This window comes from Eulemur rufifrons, chromosome 6, assembly GCF_041146395.1.
Source record: "Eulemur rufifrons isolate Redbay chromosome 6, OSU_ERuf_1, whole genome shotgun sequence".
NCBI lineage: Eukaryota > Metazoa > Chordata > Mammalia > Primates > Lemuridae > Eulemur > Eulemur rufifrons.
Genome location: NC_090988.1, coordinates 36534411 through 36554614, shown reverse-complemented (window position 1 = coordinate 36554614; position 20204 = coordinate 36534411). Strand labels below are relative to the sequence as shown.

The following is a 20204-nucleotide window of genomic DNA, read 5'->3' as shown; positions in this document are numbered from 1 at the left end:
GGGCCGTGGGGGCTGTATTTGCCTCTCCCCAGCAAGAGACTTCCTGGAGAGCCGACTCCTTCACTGACCTTAGCTTGTTTTCTGTGGCTTTTGCCACGTTCCCCTTGGAGGCTAAAGCTGAGTGAGTGGTAATCCTTAGACAAGGTTCTGATCTGAAACACTGTTGAGCCAGCAGAAATCTTGACAGGCTGTGGGCCCCCTTGAAAACTGGCCCTGTTACTTATTAGCCCCTGGGCCCAAGCCAGGCCCTGCAGGGCCTTTCTGGGTGGTGGTGGTGGTATCTGGGAGCCGTCTGTGGTTTCTCACAGCTCTTGCTCCCGAGTATGAATGGCTAACAAAGAAAACAGCATTCCCCCTCATGCCAAAGGTTCCTTTCAATTCCTCATTTCAGATATCCTTGACTCTGTCGGTTAGGTCATGGACCCTGCATTTGGCCTAAGAAAAGAGACTCAATTTGTGCTATAGGAGTTCCCAGGGAAGACAATGAACTAAAATAGGTGGACAAGGATTAAGTACACGTGTACACGTGGGATGGGATGGGGCCTCTCTTAGATTTTTGCTGTATGGCCCAGGACTCCGGTGCAGCCTTTGTGAAGCACCAAGTGAGAAAACTAGTGGTTAAAGTGATTCCTTCAGGCTGTGTCTATGCTGGGATAATTTCCCTGGCTGTCTCTTAGCTTTAGTGGAGCGGATGGTACCTGGGCCTGTCTGTCTGCAGGAGCTATTCTTGTCATCTGCTCAGCTGTCCTGCCTTTATCAGCACTGAGGAGTGGTGGGCAGCAGTGGGAATGGGACTCAGTGAACGTGTGGGTCCCCAAGTGTGTGTAGAAAAAGCAGACGTCCTAAGTGACCATTGCCATGTAGTTGGGCATCCTGTCCTTCAGTCCGGATGGGGGTGTGTGTCTGTATGTGTATGTGAAGTGTTTCAGTTCTTTCATAACATAGGGGAAAAATGGTGAAAGGCGGCATATCTTTGGTGTCCTCTGTGCTCAGGCCCCTCTTTAAGTACTGCCCTCTGTGTGTAGTGTTCTGTGGCTCTTGCACCTACTCTCAGTTGGCAGGCCATGGGGTAAGGTGTGGAAAAGTAACTCACACCAATGTTGTAGCGACTGTGAATGGCTTAGTGCAGCGGTCCATATCGAACTCCATATTGAAAACATGCACACACACAAACACACACACCCCTACATCTCCTTTATATGCATACACACACACACACACATATATACACACATATCTTTTTCTTAGTTGGGTCTCAATTTTATTAGCAGTTTGCATTGTTATCGTTTAAAATTTTTAGTCGTGTGACTGGGTGGTATTACCCAAAGTTTGTAATATGCTGGCACATGCTATTCCTGACTCAGTATCTATTTTAAGAAATCACAACACGTTTGTTGATTGAACCATATGGGCTCTCCACTCTTCTCTTATTCTCATTTGGTGGGGAGGGATGGAGGTGAAGGAACAGAAAGGTGTTTTGTGTTATGTTGTTTTGTTTGTGCCTATATGTGCTTTCTCCCTCTAGCTTAGTGGACCTTTGGCTGCACATTGGAATCGTTTGTAGAGTTTTATAAAATACAGATGCCTTGGTCCTATCTCCGGAGGTTCTTATTGAATAGGTCTGGGTGAGGCCTATTCTGGGTGAGTACTGGGATTTTAAGTTTCCCAGGTGATTCTTGTGTGCAACCAAAGTTGCACCTTGCACCTCTCTAGTTTTCCACCATTTCCCACCTGCCTGAAAGTAGAAGCCAGGTCAGGATTTGCTTTTGGATTGAGGCCATCATCTATGTTGCCTAATTTTAGCCCTGGACTTTTAGATTCATAGATATAGAGAATGAGGGCCAGAAAGGGGCTGAGTTTCTTTCAGGGTAGTCCTTATAGGTGGGCCAAAAAGAAAAGGCTTGACTGGTCCTGTCTTATGCTCTGGAACTGTAGTTCTAGACTGATCTTCGTATAATGTGCCATTCATATGCAGTTTATATTCATCTATAAGGTGAGAGTCACCACCATATTTATTTTAAATTTACAGATAAATATCCTAGTTGTCAAAATCTTTTTTCTCTCTAGTCCAAACGTGCCTGTGACACATGTGACCACACATGCAAATACTATTTCACGTGTTGAGGTACATTCCCATCTAATGGCCTTTTAGTATAATTAATTTAGTCACTTCTACTAGCTTTGGCCTTGTGGGAAGTGGGTATATAACAAACCTAGCCAGAAATTTCAAATTACCTGTTTGAAGAGATTGCTGAAAAACATTATTTTTCTTCTAGTGCAGTTATCTTTGGGGCAAGGATTTTAATGAAAAGAAAAATTGTATGACTCTTTCCCCAGAGTAAACTAAGTTACTTTAGTGAAAAAAGCCTTCAGGTTGGCGCCCATGCAGAGAAATCAGTGCAGAGAGGGAAAACAGCCTGGGCCTCTCCTGCTGAATGTTCCCACGGATGTTGTATGTGCGGTATCAGTGTTATTGTGGTGGTATCTCATGTTCAGTGACTGAAGGACTGAATACGGTGTCACGTTTAATTGGAACAGGAAGCACACTCTGGTTTGTGTGTGAAGCAGATAAACTGGAGTTGAAAGGCCAGTGCTTGGCAGAGGACCAGAACCCTTAGCCCCAGCTCCATGCGGCAACATGAGACTCTAGAAGCCTTTGAAGGGGGCGGAGTGCTCTGTCCTGCGCTGGGACATTCTCTTGCCAACACATGGTCTGGCAAAATGACCACCCCTCTCTGTATCTCTTATATGTTTTAGAGACAGCTGCTCTTCCCACTATAGTTTTCCTTCTCTGGCCTCCCCACGTCCCTCTTTCTATCTCCACCTTGACCGCTCCGGACTTTGTGACGCATTCACCCCCAGAGGACTTGACTTTGACTGGTGGTGCCTGTGCTGCCCTTGGAACCGGGTTGCGTGAAAGCATTCGTGCCTTCTCTCAGCGTGTCTCGAAGATTGTTATGTTGATTTCATGGGTCATTTTGGTGGGTGGCTGGACTTGTGATAATTCTGAATAGTAACTTAGGAATTTTATGAATCAAAAAGACAGAGCTCCCACTGCGAGTGGAGATGTGGGTGAATGCTTCCTGGGCTCCTGTGAGTCACGCAGGAAGGAGGGAGGGCTTTGTTGGCACCCATGTTCACTTTGCTTTCTCTCCCCCAGGGCTCCCGCCTGTCTGTTACAGCCCCAGCAGTCCTGGCCAGATTCCAGAAGACCCCAACTACTTTCCCCCAGACTTTCAGCTCTATTCTGGGAGGTATGAGGCATCTGCTTTGACAGTGGAGGCAAACAGCAGCATCAGGGAAAAAGTTGGTAAGTCCTTTTACTGGCACTTGTGTTGGAAAAGCAAAATGATCTTATATTTCTCATTTTTAGCTCTTCTGCGTGATTCAGATTTTTCCGTATTCTCTAATATTGTTTTAAAAATCAGCATATTGGATTATTGGTTGTTTCTTTGTTGATAGGTACCTTATTTTTAATTATGTGGTGCTATAGTGTTAACAGACTATTTTACTCTATTGTGTGATTCTTAGAGAGTCATACCTAAGTATGTAAGAACTTAAGAATTATACCATTTTCCCCATATTTTTTCTCTATCTAATTCCTAAATGCTTTTTCCTACCGTTTTTCAGAATCTTTCATTTCCTTTTTCTTTCTCTGCTCTTATTTTTATCTCTTTTGGCAAATAATTCAGGAGTTCAGAAGAAATAATTCAAAACTAAAGTAGGGAAGGAACTGTCTCCTTTGTAAGAACTTCCTATCTATTTTTGAGGGCTTTTGAGACTGGTAAAACTATGAGGTTATCTTTAAAACCACTTTAGGGAAGGATGTCATGGTTCTTGCCAAATGTGCTTATAACTCATTTTTCTCTTACTTCAGTGAAAAAGAAGTTCAACAGTTTTCATGCTTGTTGAGATCCAGTCCTTTATTATTCATCCAAATAAATCATTTTCCTTTGGAAATATATTTTTATTTGAATTTTTATTCAAGTATTATTTAAAAATCTTTATTCTTACTTGAATGTGCTTGTTCCAGTAAGCCTTTCAGATCAGTTACCCTGAGGGTAAGGACGATATCCTCTTTAGTCTCATAACCCAGCACCTAGCCCGGTGCCTGAAATATGGTAGGTTTGCAGTAGATACCTGTGAAGGGAATGAGTGGACCCATCCACAGTCCAACTGACATAGATCTCTCTCTCCTTGGGTTGTTCACTGTTTATTACAATTATTTGGCAATTCATCTTGTGTGGACTATTAATGATCTATTTCTATTGTTTAAAACTTTTTATTGTTAAACTTGGGTTTATATCTCAGTTATAGTATACATTCTCTGAAGTGAAAGGATAAGTGTGAATTTACTTTACATGTGTTCCTATGAGGTAGCTATGAAGTGTCCCCATTTTTCAGAGGAGTGAGGTTCAGAGAAGCCACAGAGGTGAGATTTTGCTGGGGGTGGGGGTGACAGGGGGGATCTATATGATCAAAGTTGAGCTTCAGGAACCAGTCTATAAAATTTTTAAATTTCCTCAGCAATCATGTCCTGAACGCCTTCTGTGTGTCAGGGCAGGGTTCTAGGTACTGAGGAGACAGCACGTGGATACAGCGACAAAACTCTGCCCCCTGGAGCTGAATCTGGTAGAGCAAGAGAGGTGGTCAGTCCAGTAGGGATTGAAAGGACAAGAGGCCAGAGACAAGAGATATTGGGAGGGAATTTGGGACGTGTAAGCAGTTGGTAAGGAGGACCAGGCCCTGCAGAGTGGCCGAGGGTATGGGAGAAGGGACTGATGGGGAGCAGGTTGGTGCAGAAACTAGGGCTTGGATCCAATTTCTAACTATCACAAATGTGAAATTTCTTAATGAAAATTAGGGGACCAACACAGAGTTGCAGTGTTTTGCTATTGCAAGGGCACTAAACATGTCATCTGCTGTTATATACCTTTTTTCATATTTTAATATCAAAAAAGTAAGAGAGATATAATCCTTGACAGTCCTTACCCAAAAAAGACAGTTGTAAACCTTCTAATGGCACGTGTCTACGTACGTACACATGTGGAAGTATTAATATGCATACGTGTATATATCTTGTAAGCATATCACATCACCTTCATTTTTCTCATTTCACTGTGGACTCAGAAAAACCAGCTTGACAGTTGATTAAATGTGGGGAGTGAAGGAGAGAAAAGGTCAAAAGTGAATATGAAATTTCTATCTGGATGACTCATATGATGAGGCTGCCATTTATAGGGAAAAAAATATGTACTTGGGGAAGAAAGACTTTTTTTGGAAAATGATTGTGCTCCTATGTGAATATAAAACCACAGAGCCATCAAGGCATGAAACTGTACACGTGAAGGCTGCCTAGAGATGATCTAGTCCAGCTCCATTAATTTATGGTTGAGGATATTGGGCTCAGAGAAAGTAAGTGATTTGCACAAGGTCATGCCCATAGTAAGTGGTAGAATTTTTACTCTCACAATGCTATGTAATATCCTTAATGCACTACTTAATAGTATTATTGTAAAATGGGCTAAGTGTTACATTTCATGAAGCTCATATAGGTACTCTTTTACTTTTACATGTCTGAGCCCCCGTTACTTGCAGGCATTGGGCTTTGTGCTGGGGAGATCCAGATGAGAAGACGTGATCCTTGTCTTTAAGGAGTTTCAAGTCTTGTGTAAATAATAATTGCCATCTACTGTGCTAATTGCTCCAGTATAGACGTATACAAATGGAGTAGGGTCATTGGAGAAGGAGGGCTCAAGCCTGCTGGGCTGCAGCAGGAAAGTTTTTACTCAGAAGGTAGCTCTGGAGCTATGACTTGAAGCATGTCTAAGAATTTCCCAAGAGATATGGTGCGATGCAGATTTCTAGGCAGAGGGAAGAATGCAATCAAAGATCTAGGGACTGGAGAGAGCCAGCATGTCTTAGAAACTGTATGTACTTACATATTGCTGGAGCTTAAATTCTAAGGGGTTGCCAGTGGGGGCTGGGGGCAGCATGAAATGTTGCTAGAAAGCTGGGCAGTACCTGCTACACCATGTGATAGAATGTCAGTTTCATCCTGTAATTGATCATTGAGGAATTTTGTACAGAAGAGTGACATGACGCGATTAGATTTTCCTCGTGGAATAATCTTTCAAGGTAGTATGGAAGATAGATTGGGGTCCGAGGAGTGGGTTTGGAAGTGTGAATGAGACTAGAGTCAGGGAAATAGAGAAGGAGGCTGTTGGAATGGCCTGGGTATGAAACACTGAGGGCTTGTAACATTGTGGAAGAAAACAGATTTTGTGTCAGATCCTGGCTCTGCCTCTTCTTCCTCTGTGGCCTCTGTGATTTACCCTCTCTGAACTTCTCTCCCATCTGTAAATTGGGGGAATTAATATCTGCCTCTTAGGATTGTATGTGGAATAAATGAAATAACACCTGGAGAGAATTCAGTATAATACCTGGCACATCTATATACTCATTTAAGGGATTCTTGCTGGTTGTATTGTGATTATTAATGAGGAACTTGGAGATTGGCACAGGAATAAGAAAGAGGGTTGGCAGAGATGTTGGGAAAGTAGAATTGACAGGCAACAACTAACTGAATGTTCAGGGTAAGGGAGAGGAAGGGATTTTGGAAAACTCCCAGGTCTCTGGCTTTACAGAAAGTAGACGAGGTAGGGGATACTGGCATTGGGGTGGGTGGGTAAGCACTGGAGGCAAGGAAGATATGTTGAGCTAGAAGGCCTCAGGGGCCATCAGCTGGTAGTGGCAGATATGTGGGCCATGAGTCAGTTGTTGGAGACGAGGGATGGGTGTGGTGGTGCAGGTGGTGCAGGGAGATTCTGTTGCATGAGGGTGGAAGAGCACACAGGACAGAGCTGTGGGAAACACCAGGATTTGAGGGCCAGGTGAGAGAAGGGAGCCAGAGAAGGCGTGTACAGAGAGGAGCCAGAACCAGGAAGAGGGGTGACCTGGAGGCTGAGGCAGGAGAGCATTTCAGAAAGAGGGTGAGTAGCCACATCTATTGCTTCAGAAAGGTTAGGTATGAAACCTGAGAGCTGGAAAATTCTCATTGGATTTGGTTACTGATCAGAGCAGCGGAGAGGGCAGTGGATGGAGCATTTAGGAAGCAGAGATGGCAAGTGTAGGGTGCTTACAGAAGACAACTGGAAGAGAACGAAAGAGAGATACACGTGGCAGTTAGAGGTATATGGGAGGGCCAAGAAAAGGTGGTTTCTTTTTGTTCAATTTTGGTTTTCACCTGTATTTTTTTTAAGATGGGAAAGACTTAGGTGTGTTTATGTGACGAAGAAAAGCGACCAATGGGGAGAGTAAAGGAAAGGCAAGGGTTGAAGGCTGGAGCAAAGTTTAGGAGGAAGCAGGAGGAGAGGGAGAGGGAGTAGAGTCACTCTGAGTTGGAGAAGCACATCCAGGAGACGTTGCCTGGTCAGTGAAGGTGATGGTGTTTGGAGTCTTGCCTTTAAAGGCTACTGTAGTTAGAAGGTTAATCATCCACTACATACTCACAGATACATGTCTCCTGTGGAACAGCCTAATGCTCTTTCCTTATGTTTCTCTTTTAGCTGAGGATCCTCTTCGTAACTTCCACTCCCCAAACTTCCTGAGGATCTCAGAGGTGGAAATGAGAGGTTCCGAGGATGCGGCAGCTGGCACAGTATTGCAGCGGCTGATCCAGGAACAACTGCGCTATGGCACCCCGACCGAGAACATGAACTTGCTGGCCATTCAGCACCAGGCCACAGGGAGCGCAGGACCAGCCCACCCTACAAACAACTTTTCTTCCACGGAAAACCTCTCTCAAGAAGACCCACAAATGGTCTACCAGTCGGCACGCCAGGAACCGCAGGGTCAAGAACACCAGGTGGACAATACGGTGATGGAGAAACAGGTCCGGTCCACACAGCCTCAGCAGAACAATGAGGAACTGCCCACTTACGAGGAGGCTAAAGCCCAGTCACAGTTCTTCAGGGGGCAGCAGCAGCAGCAGCAGCAGGGAGCAGTGGGCCACGGTTACTACATGGCTGGGGGCACCAGTCAGAAGTCCCGGACTGAGGGGAGGCCCACGGTGAACCGTGCCAACAGTGGACAGGTGCACAAGGACGAAGCGCTGAAAGAACTGAAGCAGGGCCACGTCCGCTCGCTCAGTGAGAGGATCATGCAGCTGTCACTGGAGAGGAATGGTGCTAAGCAACACCTCCCTGGCTCAGGGAATGGGAAGGGCTTCAAAGCGGGAAGTGGACCCTCCCCGGCCCAGCCTGCAGGTAAAGTGCTGGACCCTCGAGGTCCTCCACCCGAGTACCCCTTCAAGACCAAGCAAATGATGTCCCCAGTCAGCAAGACCCAGGAGCATGGACTTTTCTACAGTGACCAGCACCCTGGGATGCTTCATGAGATGGTCAAGCCTTACCCTGCTCCTCAGCCTGCGAGAACAGAAGTGGCCGTCCTGCGGTACCAGCCACCCCCGGAGTATGGGGTAACGAGGTGAGTATCAGGCCTAGAGGTTTAATTCGGCTTTTCAAAATTCAGCAAGTCACGTTATCAGCACTTATTATTTTCAGGGTATGTTAGATTTTTGTCATCAGGTTTTTTTTTTTCTTATGTGTAATATTTATTAAGCCACTTTTTGAAGCCAAAATATGTGGAGTGAAACAGAGTAGAGGGCAACCAGGGATTTTCTCCAAACGTAACAGAGGGCAGTTGGGGATTATGAGTACAGGAGAGGAACCTCAGTTGTTAGCCGTCCTTGGGAGCTCTGCCTAGTGGCCTGGCAAAGTAGCAATTTTCCTCTGGCTTTGTGGAGAGCATCCAAACTCCTGGAACATATTATTACCAAGGGTTTTATAGTCCTTTTCATTGTAGATTTTAAAGGAAAATGTAGTCTGAATGCCAGGACTGTAGAAATCACATAGTCCCACCCCTCATTCAACAGATGAGCAACTGAAGTCTGGAGAGATTAATAAATTTCCATAGCACACAAGTCTGAGGCAGCAGGGGGCTAGACGCATATCCTGACATCAAAATCTTTCACTCCCTCGCCCTAATTCCCCCTACAGCCTTCACGTGGATTCTTCTGGCTGATTGATGGATCCAGCAGCACTTACCGAGTGTATATTCCACTCTGCAACCCTGTTCCAGGTGCAGGGATAAAGATACGATTCCTGCCCTCAAGGACCTTATTGCATTGTCCCTGGGGAAACCATCAAGTAAACAGATCACTGCTGTTCAACATGCCGTCTTAGGATAGAAGTGTGCAGAGTGCTAGGGAAACGGACAGAAGGGCAGGACTCACAGCTTTGGAGGGATTGGGGAGAGCTTCCCAGAGGAGGTAACATTTGAGTTGGGTCTTGAGGGACAAGTAGGACTTGTGGGTAGAGATGAAGTAGCAGGATGTACTGTGCAGAGGGGGGGCCGTTTCTCAGAGCGGCCATGAACGAAGGCTTGTCTGGAACAATGCAGTGATGCCGAGCACTGGTGTGCCAGGGTGTGCTGGAAGTGGCGGAAGGTGTGTTCGCACTGGGAGGTTGAGACCAGTTGGTGAAGGTCTCTGAGCACCATACTAAGGAGCTTGGAATGTATCCATAAGCCACTGGGAAAGGCAGTGTTTTGGGGTAGGGACTGGATGCTGACATCTAACAGCTGACTTCAGTGGCAGCACACGATGAACTCGAGGAAAGGGAGACGAAGGCCATGAGGACCTGCAGGGGCACTCTCACTAGTCCAGATGAGAATGGGTGAAGCTTGGGCAGTGAGCATCGAGGAGCATAATACGTTTAGAGAGGCAGGGAAAAAGAATTGACAGGATTTAGTGATCGGTTAGATACGGAAGTTGAGGAACAGGGCATCTGGAAATAAGGCAATTAAAAATCAAACTCTCAGGAGAGAAGCTGGGTCAGAAGATCACACTTTAGGAGTCCCCGGTGTTTAGATGTTGCTGATCTTGTGCAGGGGGAGCAGGGAGCATGAGCAGAGAAGACAAGTGGCCACTGCTTATTATTGGATATGTCATTCTCATGGAGGGCTTTATTTATCTGTTTCTAAATTGAACGAGCTAGAGTTTTCCCACGCGACCCCAGTGGCTGTGTGCAGGACATACCTTGGCTGTACATGTTCTGAAAACGGAGTGACGGGGGCTTGGCAGAGGGAGAGCTGGCTGGTCTGCCACTGACTGCCCCGCGGCTGACACACTTCCCCACATTAGGCTGGGGATGCGAGCCCCAAAGCAGCATAACCAACTGTTCGACCTCAGCCAGGCGGCAGACCTCATTCTTCCTGAAGTTGGCATAATCTGACTCCACGAGGAGGCCCCGGGGCTCTTCTTCTTCCCCTGTTACTGTTCCTAATTTCTCCAAAGGAGAAATTTCAACTAAAAAACTACCATATCTCTGGTATTTGCATCACGTTCCTTTATTGCAGCTGTTTAAAATAACCCATGATGTTACTTCAGAATTGTACCAGAGTTTGGTTTATGATATTTTACTCTTTTTCCTTAACTCAGCCTCTAGAGCTTGATAGAGGGGAAACTATCCCCAAATGAAGTCTCTGTCCTCTGTTTCGTTTTACTGTTTGTGAAACAGCAGTGCGTACAGTGGATCTCTTTGCCTTTTGTCACTTGGCAATAGGTGTGATATGAGGTGGGAGAAACAGTCAGGGGAATGGGGAACACTTTTTGGGGGTCTCCCCGGTTATTTGGGGAAAGTGTCACTTGTCTCAAAGTTATGACATTAGAGAAAAGAAGAAATGTGTGAGGGATTTGAGCTGACTGCCAGGCTTGGCAGCCAGGCTGACATGACACATCAGATGTCTCAGGAGATGTAACAGACAGGCTGTTGAGGCTGGGCTCGAGCGCCACAAGGCCCCTTTGTGAGCCTGGCCATGGCCAGCCAGCCTGGCTCCAGCGGTGCAGCCCCTGGCTAACTGGGTAAACAACGTTGCATCCACCAGCCCTGCTCAGACACATGTACGCAGCCTGAACTCCCAGGGTTGGACCTGAAACTCAGCAGTGTGTGATGTTCAACTTACCTGTCACCCAGGAGACAAGCAGGGCTCCTTTTAATTTCACCAACATATTCCCTTGTGCTTAAAGGGTTATCTGTTTGTCATTGACAGTGATGGCTTAGAAAGCTGCAGGCTGTTGGGTACAGACCATTGCATATACCATTGCATAGAGTCCTGGGCTAAAAGGAGAGACCTCTAACCGAGATCACAGAGTCTGTCTCCCTGGCTGGTGCTGCGCACATGGGCTCAGTAGGGAATGAATGTTCAGTGGTTTGATCCAAACCATTACACTGTTGAGACTTCACTCCTTTTTGCCTAGAGACAGAAAGGTCCAAAGAGACAAGTGATAGAACCTATGAGAGGAATAAGAATTGGGATTTGTTTTTGCTTTTTTTTTTTTTTTTTAAAGAATTGGGATTTCATGCCATCATTCCTGACTCACCATAGCTTACAAATTCTCTCACCTGCTCTGATGTGCTAAAGATGGAGATGTCTAGTAGGTGATTGATTATAAAGCCCTTCAGGCTGCTTTCATGGGAACGCCCTTGGAGAGGCCCTAGCCAAGGCTTGGTTTCCTTGCACCACCGTGGCCTGTGTCACGGACGGGCTCCTGTGGCTGGTGGGGACGGGGGTCTGCAGGGAATATGTGCTGGCCAGGGATGAAGGCTCTGGTTTTCCTCTTCCTCCATTTTACTTTTTCCTCAACTTGAAAGTAGAAATGGAAAGGAATGAGAACAAGATGGGACTTAGACAGGTTGTTACTATGGAGAATTCCCCCAGCCCCCAAAAGCCAAGCGTTTGGCTATTAATTCTGCCTCACTTTGAGGCAGCAGAGCACTTCCAGAAGTAGTGACTTGGCCTATGCAGTCTGCACTACCAGTGGAAATGAACGCATGAGTGAATACTGGTGGCTCATCTGATTTTTATCAAAGCAATTTGGAGTAAGTTAATCAAGACGTATATTTGTTTTCCAAAGAAAACTGTCCATATTTCAAAAATTGGGAAACTAGAGATGCTAAAAAAATTACTTACTATATTCTACTTTCCTAATATAACCACTTACATTTTTCCTATACAAATTAATTTTTTCACATTATAATCATGAATTATATTTAGTTTAGCATTTTAGCTTTTTTTAGATAACACTGAATCAGAAGCTCTTTTCCACACTCCTTCATTATTTTTATAACAACCTTTTTATTGCTGTATGATACTTCAGACAGTATATAAATTATACTGGTTTCTCTATAAATAATGTAGTGATGAACACCATCATGTATATCAAATTTTCCATAGTTTGGCTGACTTCTTTAGGGATCATTATTTAGGAATGAAATTATGGGATAAATTATGGTGAACATTTAATGGCTTCTGATGCCAGATAGGTTTGTAAAAATATTACAGTGCCTGTTTTACTGCACTTTGACCAACACTAGTCACTATAAAACTTTGCTAATTCAATAGGCAAATAGTGTTAACTTTCTATTTTAATTTGTAGTTACTAGCTAGCTTAGTTTTTTGAGGGAGGCACGTTTTACTGATTAGATTTATTTGATCTTGAAAATTGGCTCTTCATGTCTTTTGTTCAAATGGTTGATATATTTTAATTCATAAACTAACCTGCTTTCCCTAACGCTTGCTCTGATTTTCCATATTCCAGAGCTCTGTTTCACCCTTAGCAGGTGACGGTGGAGCAGTGGGGGTGTAGTGGTGGTAGCAGTGGGACTGAACCTTCACCAAGTGCCTGCTGTGGGCCAGGCACTTCGTGTGGGTTATCTTCCTTAATCTTTACAATTCTAAGGGGTAAGTACTATGAATATCCCCATTTTTACATATGATGAAAACCTAGGCTTAGAGATAGAGGTTAAAGTAAGTTGGTCAGCGGCTTGGAAGTGCAACACCCAGGGTGCAAACCTGGATCTCTTTGCTGTATGCTGTGCCCTCCCATAAGTGTAAAAACACTTGGCCACTGTACGTTGCAGTGGCGACACAGATTTAAATTTTTATTTGGGGAATTTCTAATCAGATTTATAGAATATATCACAAGTGATGTCTAGCCTGTGCTCTGCTCACCTCTGTTTTCTTCAGAAGGACCAGAATTGTGATTAAATATTCCAGACTCCAGGAGGAAAGCCTTCTGCATGCACCTTTTTCTCTGGATATCCTGGAAGACTGTAGAGGCAAATTTAACCTTGCTGACAGCTCTGGGGTGTGGGCTTTAGTTTGTCTTTTGGTTTGCTTTCATTTGGAGGTAAGGACTGGGTGGAGGGTGTGTGTCTTCTTTTAGACATTTTTAGGAGAACGTTTTAGTTATGGAAGGTGATAAATAATGAATTTAAGGCTAATGTGCATGTTTTAGGCAGTATCATCTTGGGAAAAGACTAAGAGTGACTCGTGTGGATGAGTCTCTGAGCCTGTGCATTCGCTTTTTGGCCCTTTGTCTTGGTTCAGTCTTGTCTGTTCAGCACAGGGGTTTGATTTACTAGCTCCTTGAAAGCAGAGAGAAGAGTGGTAACTGTTTATTAATATCTTGTTTATGAATATATTAATATTAATTTGATTTTTGGTGTATAGATACACTTTTATACTTTGTAAAAGCATGAAATGGTAGTGTTTGGCCCAGCCCTTCTGTCTTAGGCTGATAAAAACATCTTATAAGATGATGTCGGGAGCTGTGGATTTCTCTCCAAGAGCAGGCTTCTCACCTTTTATCACAGGCCAGTCATCGGCACAACCTTCCTTCTCATCAGGGTAGGGGACTTACAGTGCCCTGCATTAACTGAGGGAGCCTGTTTCCCTAAAAATGCACTATGCATTTTCTCCCATAAAACCACCTGATTTTGTTTTATTTAGGATAGAGTCAAAGATACTGACTGGGAACATGCTAACTGACAGTGCAGGGAGGAGGGATTGCTCAAGAATACCTGTGGCAAATTAAAGATAACAACACATGCCAGGAAGGAACCCACATCAGCCCTGCAGTGCACCTAGAGTACAGTTTAAAACATGAACAAACATGAAGATATGTGCTAAATAACAGTTCTTAATCCTGGTGGGCTCTGTGTTTGGAGTGTGCCATATTACAAGAAAGGAGGTTTGGTGGTCCCATCTTACTTTGACTTGGGAATGGCTGGAGGAGGGAGGAACATTTGGGGAGTAAGTGTCTGTTTCCAGAATGGGGAATTATGATTTGCAGTTTATATGGTTGTGAAAATGAATTGCTTTGGGGAACGAAAAAAGAAGGTAAGCCAAACCCAGCTGTTGGATTAAAAACTATGCATTTCACTTAACAAAAATAAGGCCATAGAGCTTTATTTAAATGCCACCAGCTAAACATGTGTTTTAAGTACCAGCATTGGAACTCAGGAGTTTCTACAGTTTTTAGGCTGAATTATGGCTGGCTGAGCCAAGTAAAATGCCCTGTGTGTCCCGAGAAACATCTCTGCAGCATGGGACTTTCAAGAAGCTAGGGTCAAGTTCAGGTTACTTTCTCAGGAAACCTAACACAATTCCAGCTGTAGTGCATTAAATGAGTGACTTCTCTAAACAGGAGGATTATCTATATCAACCCTGTATAGCAATTGTTTTGATCTTAGTTTACCCAGGAGTGGAGTCTTAATTTGAACATTTATGAGACTTATGCTGCATGTCCAAAGGGGTCCAGATGGGGAGTTCCATGGGTTTGGGAAAAGAAGATTCCAGGGGGTTTGAGTTCTGGCTGTTCCATCTTGTAGCAAATTGCATACGTTCTCAGAGCTTAAGTTTCCTTATCTTCAACCTGTTATAGCTGATTTTTCCAAAATCTGATTTTCTTCCTTACATAAATAAAACATGTTCATTGTATAAAATTTAGAAATATAGGTAACTCCCACTCTACCCCACCCCCAAAAAGAAGGAAAATAGAAATTACCTTCCCATTGTTAAACACTCTGTTGTTCACTATGTTGCTTCGAGGATCAGAAAATTATGAGAAAATACTGTAAGCTGCAAAGTTTCAGGGTGTCATAAATATGAGGCATTTTTATGAGTGAGAAGTATTCAAATTTGAACCTTTTCACAGCCAAGAAGCCCTTTATTATTACATCTCACTTAAAATTTTATTTAACTTTTTTCTGACTATTAAAATAACAATGCTTACTTTTAAAATTTGTTTTCTATTTTTCTATAATGTTACATGTATTTACTTAGATAATGAATTTTTTTAAGTAGCCGTGCATGTTCACGTATAAAATGTATTAATAACAGAAAAGTATGAAGAATAGAAAAAACATCCCTAGTACCATCACTGGCAGACAGTCAGCCTTCACTTGTGTTAATAGTTCCTTCTAGTCTTCATTCTATGTGTTGTTTTTTACACAGATGAAATCCTAACACGTATCATAGCTTGAGAAATTAAAAAAAAAAAAAATTTCCCTTGGGGGAAAAGCTTGTGGAACTGAATTGTTCATATAGATAAACTGAAAAAAAAAATTTTGATTTTTATTTCTCTGCAAATAAGTTTGCACTGGAAAATGTGTATTTAGCCACTTTCGTTTCCTCTTGACCATATCCTTTGTCTATTTGCCCATTGATTTTTCTTTTCCTATCATGTTTTGCAAAATTTTTTCAAATAAGCAATTTTTATTCAGTATTAGCCTGATGGCCTAATTGTAGATAAACATAGAATTTAATGTATTGAATATAGCTTGCTGATCACCATGAAGGATCTGGAACCACAGAGTGGGAACAGCTTGTCTGCATGAATTGCCCCACTGCTGACTGAATTCTGGAGTCGGCTTTCCAAAATGAGGCCCTCTGTACATGTGCTGTGGTCTAAGGCAGCACTGGCCAATAGAAACATAGTATGAGCCACATGTCTCATTTAAGATTTTTTAGTCACCACATTTTAAAAAGTTAAAAAAAACAGATGAACTTAATATTAAAGCCTATTTCAGTTAACCCACTTTAAAACATTTTAAAAACATATTTTAGTTAACCCATTATATCCAAAATATTATCATCTCCACAGGTAATCAATATAAAAACTATTACTGAGCTATTTTACATTTATTGTACTAAGTCTTCAAATTCTGCTGTCCTATGTCTCAGTTTGGACTAGCTAGTTTCAGGTGCTCAGTAGCCACCTGTGGCTGGTGGCTACTGTTTCGGACAGTGCAGGACGAGGAGTGAGAAAGTGTGTCCGAGAGAGAGTGCACTGACATCACCCTGGACCTGCGCGGTGGGTGTGCTGGGTGTGCCGTGATTCCTCCGGAGGCTTTGGGAGCAGGGACTGCGATTCCTACCACAGAGTTTTGAAGAAGAAGGGAAGACCCAAGGGTAGTGCTTCTTGCCTTTCTTCTAACACCCATTAGCCAGCAGTGTGTGGTGATAACAGAGGCCAACAGTTATTAAGTGCTTTCCTAGAGACAGACACTAAGCATATCCTCTCATTTAATTCTCACATCAGCTCTGTGAGGTAGGTATTATTATTATCACCACTTCAAGGTGAGGAAGAGGTTAAAAACTTATCCATGGTTACATGGCTAAAGAAGCAGAGCTGGAATTCAACCCTAAGGCAAAAAAACAAGGAGACCCCATGTTAAGGAACGTGGCCAGGCACTCTGGTGAGGTAGGAGTATGGTGGGCTTAAGGCCCATTTTTTGCTTTGTATAGACTGTGAGGTCTGTGGTTTGTCATGTGTGTCCTCTGAGCCTTAATTTGCATATTTATAATATAGGATAATATTATATATGGAATGAAAGCAGTGAATGCCCAAGCTTGTGGGAATTAAATGACACAGTAGATGTAAAGTACAGTTTATTCAACGCACATTTATTTGCAGAATAATGTAAAAACGTAAGTTTATTTACGAAGGCTTGTTGTGTAAGACTGTTAATTACGTATCACTGATGACCTTATTTCCCGACTCCAAATAACGTCATTACTCCAGTTTGAGCTGTGCTCTGTGACCCCAAATACAGGAGAAGACGGGCAGTGGCATGGGGCTGTGTTATTATGTTGGCAACTTCATGATTTGAGAGTCTGTCTACCTGCATATCCAGAACAAATGTAAATGCCAGAGATCTCTTCCTTAATACAATGTTGAAGGTTTATCCATTCTTGGAAAATTCATCAAGCAAATATGATCTGCCTTACTCTTGAGCTTAGGTACTAAATCAATGGGTGAAAATTTACTGGGCGCCAGCTCAGTATAAGTCACAATTTTCTATCCCTAGAAAACTTGCATGCTAATGATTAGGCAACATTAGGGAGAAAAGACACATGTATGAAATATTAAGTATTATAATATTATATTTAAATAAAAATTCAGGAGAACAAGTAATATAAAGCCAGTGGTGGTAGGTTGTCAGGAGGGTGATTCAGGTGGTAAGTTCAGAGGAAAGAAATGGGTGCCAATTCTAGGAGCTGAGCTCTGCACGGCATGGTCCCGAACACTCACAGTGGAGGGCCAGCCTGCGAGGCTATTTTATCTCTTCAGTATGGCTGTTTAAATCGTATAATTCCTGTTTTCCATACATAACTGTGACCTTGGGGAGAAGAGGCTCCTTCAGCTCTGCTCAAATATATTTAAATAACTGGTTGGCTCGGTGGCAGATGGAAAAAGTTCACTTCCTGTGTGTTCCAAGGCTCATTTGGTTCCTTGAGAAAGAAGTAGGACCTGTTATTTGACCTCCAGAACCTATATTTTCTCATGAAAGTGGGGATAATGGAGCCTGCCTCTGTTTTTTGTGAGGATTCAGCAAGGTGATGACAGTGCCTGGCAGAGAGCGTAGCCCCTCAGTAAATGTTAGTTGAGTGCTCTCTGTAGACAAGACATTAACTATGAAACGATTATGTTGAATGTAAGTGATAGTCCAAGAAAAACAACTCAGAAGCAGGTGTCTAGCCCTCCTGCTTACCCTGAGGCTGCTTGAACCTACAGAAAGTTCTGGTGCTTTTGCGTTTGGGTGTGAATAGTGGATATGATGGTGGCTCAGGCTGAGCCACAGGAAGGTGTTAGAAACCCAGGAGCACGGGACCAAAGGCCAGCTGCTGCCCCTCCCTGCTCTCACCAGTGGGGGAAGTCGTGAGCTCCAGGGACTCTGGAAATGGACAGTCCAGGCTTGAATCTCTTCCATGGTCCTATTGTCTTTGTTTTATATTTTGCAAGTTACCATTCTGTGCCTTGTTTTCCTTGTTCAAATGGACTAATAATGATATCTGTTTTATAAAAGTCAAAATGAGACGGTGCACATAGTAGCAGATGCCACAGTGGCTGGAATGTAAAAAGTGCTCAATAAATGTTAGCCATATCAGAAAAAATTTACTGGGCTTCTCATGAATGCACAGTGCTCGGCTCTATATTAGGGGCTGTAGGATACAATGATAATAATTATAGTAATGGTGATAACAGCTAACATTTGTCCAGTGCTTACTGTATATCAGACTTTTTACAAACTCCTTAAATCCTTTAACAACTGTCTAAGTGGCATTGTGATCCCAGGAAACTGAGACGCAGGATGCTTACTTGCGCTCTGATTTTATGACCTAATAGAGGAAATAGGCTCACAAATAGACAATTATATAGCATGGAATTCTCTTCACAAGAAGTTTCTCAATAAATGTCTCCCGTCTCCTCTTTTTCACTTTCCTTTGTGTCCTCATTACTAGGAAGTATTTATGCTAATGGTGCCCCATCAATACATTAGTCTTTGCAGGCTGAGGATAGGCCGTTGTGTCGCACTGGTATGATTTTGTATGAAATTGTCCTGTTCTCTCCCAACACTCTTTGCCCCTCGTTCACACTGAGCACAGATCTGCTTATACAGACCTCTGAGCCCACCAGCCCCGGCTGGCTAAGTGGTGGGGCCAAGGAGTAGATGTTTGTTCTCCTTCGTGCACATCATCCGTCGTAATGTGGTGTTTATTAGCGTGAATGTGATGGGAGTTGTTTGTGAGGCCAGTGCTCCCTGTGTGATAGAAGACTTCGCATTTTGAAAAAGCCCTTCTTTTTCTGTCCCTTAAACATACTTTTCTTGCATCCTCACTCAGGTAGGTAGCCACCGACATTGATGACTTAGGCTGGCATCAAGAAAGCACTATCATCTGATTTTTGCCCCCTTTGGGTTTTCCTTGTAACATAACAGAAAAGATGACTGAGAGCCTGTCATTGACCATAAGTGACTTACAAATCCCAGAGTTAAATAAATGTTAAAAGGAGGAAGCTGCAGACTCATCTGTGCTCACCTCTACCTCTAGGATACAAGCCGAGTTCTCCCTGGAAAACTCCTTTCCCTCACTTCTTCACCTCCTCTGTCCAAACCACGGGTTCCTTCTCGTCTGCCATGCGGACGTCAGCGCAAACCTCTGCTTCTCAGAGACTCCTTCCCTGACCTCTCGGCAGGAAGTAGCCACTCAGTCATTCCCCTTTGCATCACTCCGCTTTATTCTTTGGAGAGTACTCATTACTTTTTGATACTTGGCTTTGTCTGTTTATCGTTGGAGGGCTTGCCTGTTTCTCTCCCCTAGAATGTAAGCTTCTCAGAGCAGGGGCTGGGTCTGTCTTGTTTGCTGTTTCCCCAGTAGCCAGAACGGTGCTGAATCAGAGGGGAGCACAGGGAACACTGCGCACTGGGAAGCGCATTGGTGACCTCTGGCCACGAAGCCATCGGCAGTGCCAGTATTGGTGGGGCTTCCTTCCTGTGCCCACCACTTCCCCTGGATCTGATTGCTGGTCTTCTGTTGCCCTGCAGCCGCCCATGCCAACTTCCGTTCCCGGCGACGGTGCAGCAGCACAGCCCGGTGTCCTCCCAGACCTCCTCCATCAGCGGGCCGCTGCACTCCGTCTCCTTGCCGCTCCCACTGCCGATGACCCTGGCCGCCCCACATCCCCCGCCGGCCGCCTCCCCCAGCCAGCAGCTTGGGCCAGATGCCTTTGCGATTGTGGAGCGAGCCCAGCAAATGGTGGAGATACTAACAGAGGAGAACCGGGTGCTTCACCAGGAACTTCAGGGTTACTATGACAACGCTGACAAGCTCCACAAGGTGCGTGACTTCCTGGGGTAATGGGCAGGAGAAGGTCCTCTGGAAGGAGCAGAATTCTTTACCTGGTCATGTGGGGTTGATTTGCTCACTTACTTGCCAACATTTAACTAGGGCCCTTTTATGCCAGGCATTGTGCAAGGCTTTAGGGAGACAAAAATAAGTATGACCCAGTGCCTGCC

General features: G+C 44.0%; 1 protein-coding gene across 1 annotated transcript in view; it reads left to right on the top strand.

Annotated features, from left to right (window-relative positions):
- Positions 1–20204, top strand: part of AMOTL1 (angiomotin like 1) — an 89066-nt gene that overhangs the window by 20927 nt on the left and 47935 nt on the right. The window contains exons 2-4 of the mRNA XM_069469051.1: positions 3161–3310; positions 7569–8487; positions 19734–20025. Of these exons, the coding sequence (XP_069325152.1) occupies positions 7628–8487; positions 19734–20025 (1152 nt within the window). The 5' untranslated portion in view covers positions 3161–3310; positions 7569–7627. The remainder of the gene's footprint in view (positions 1–3160; positions 3311–7568; positions 8488–19733; positions 20026–20204) is intronic.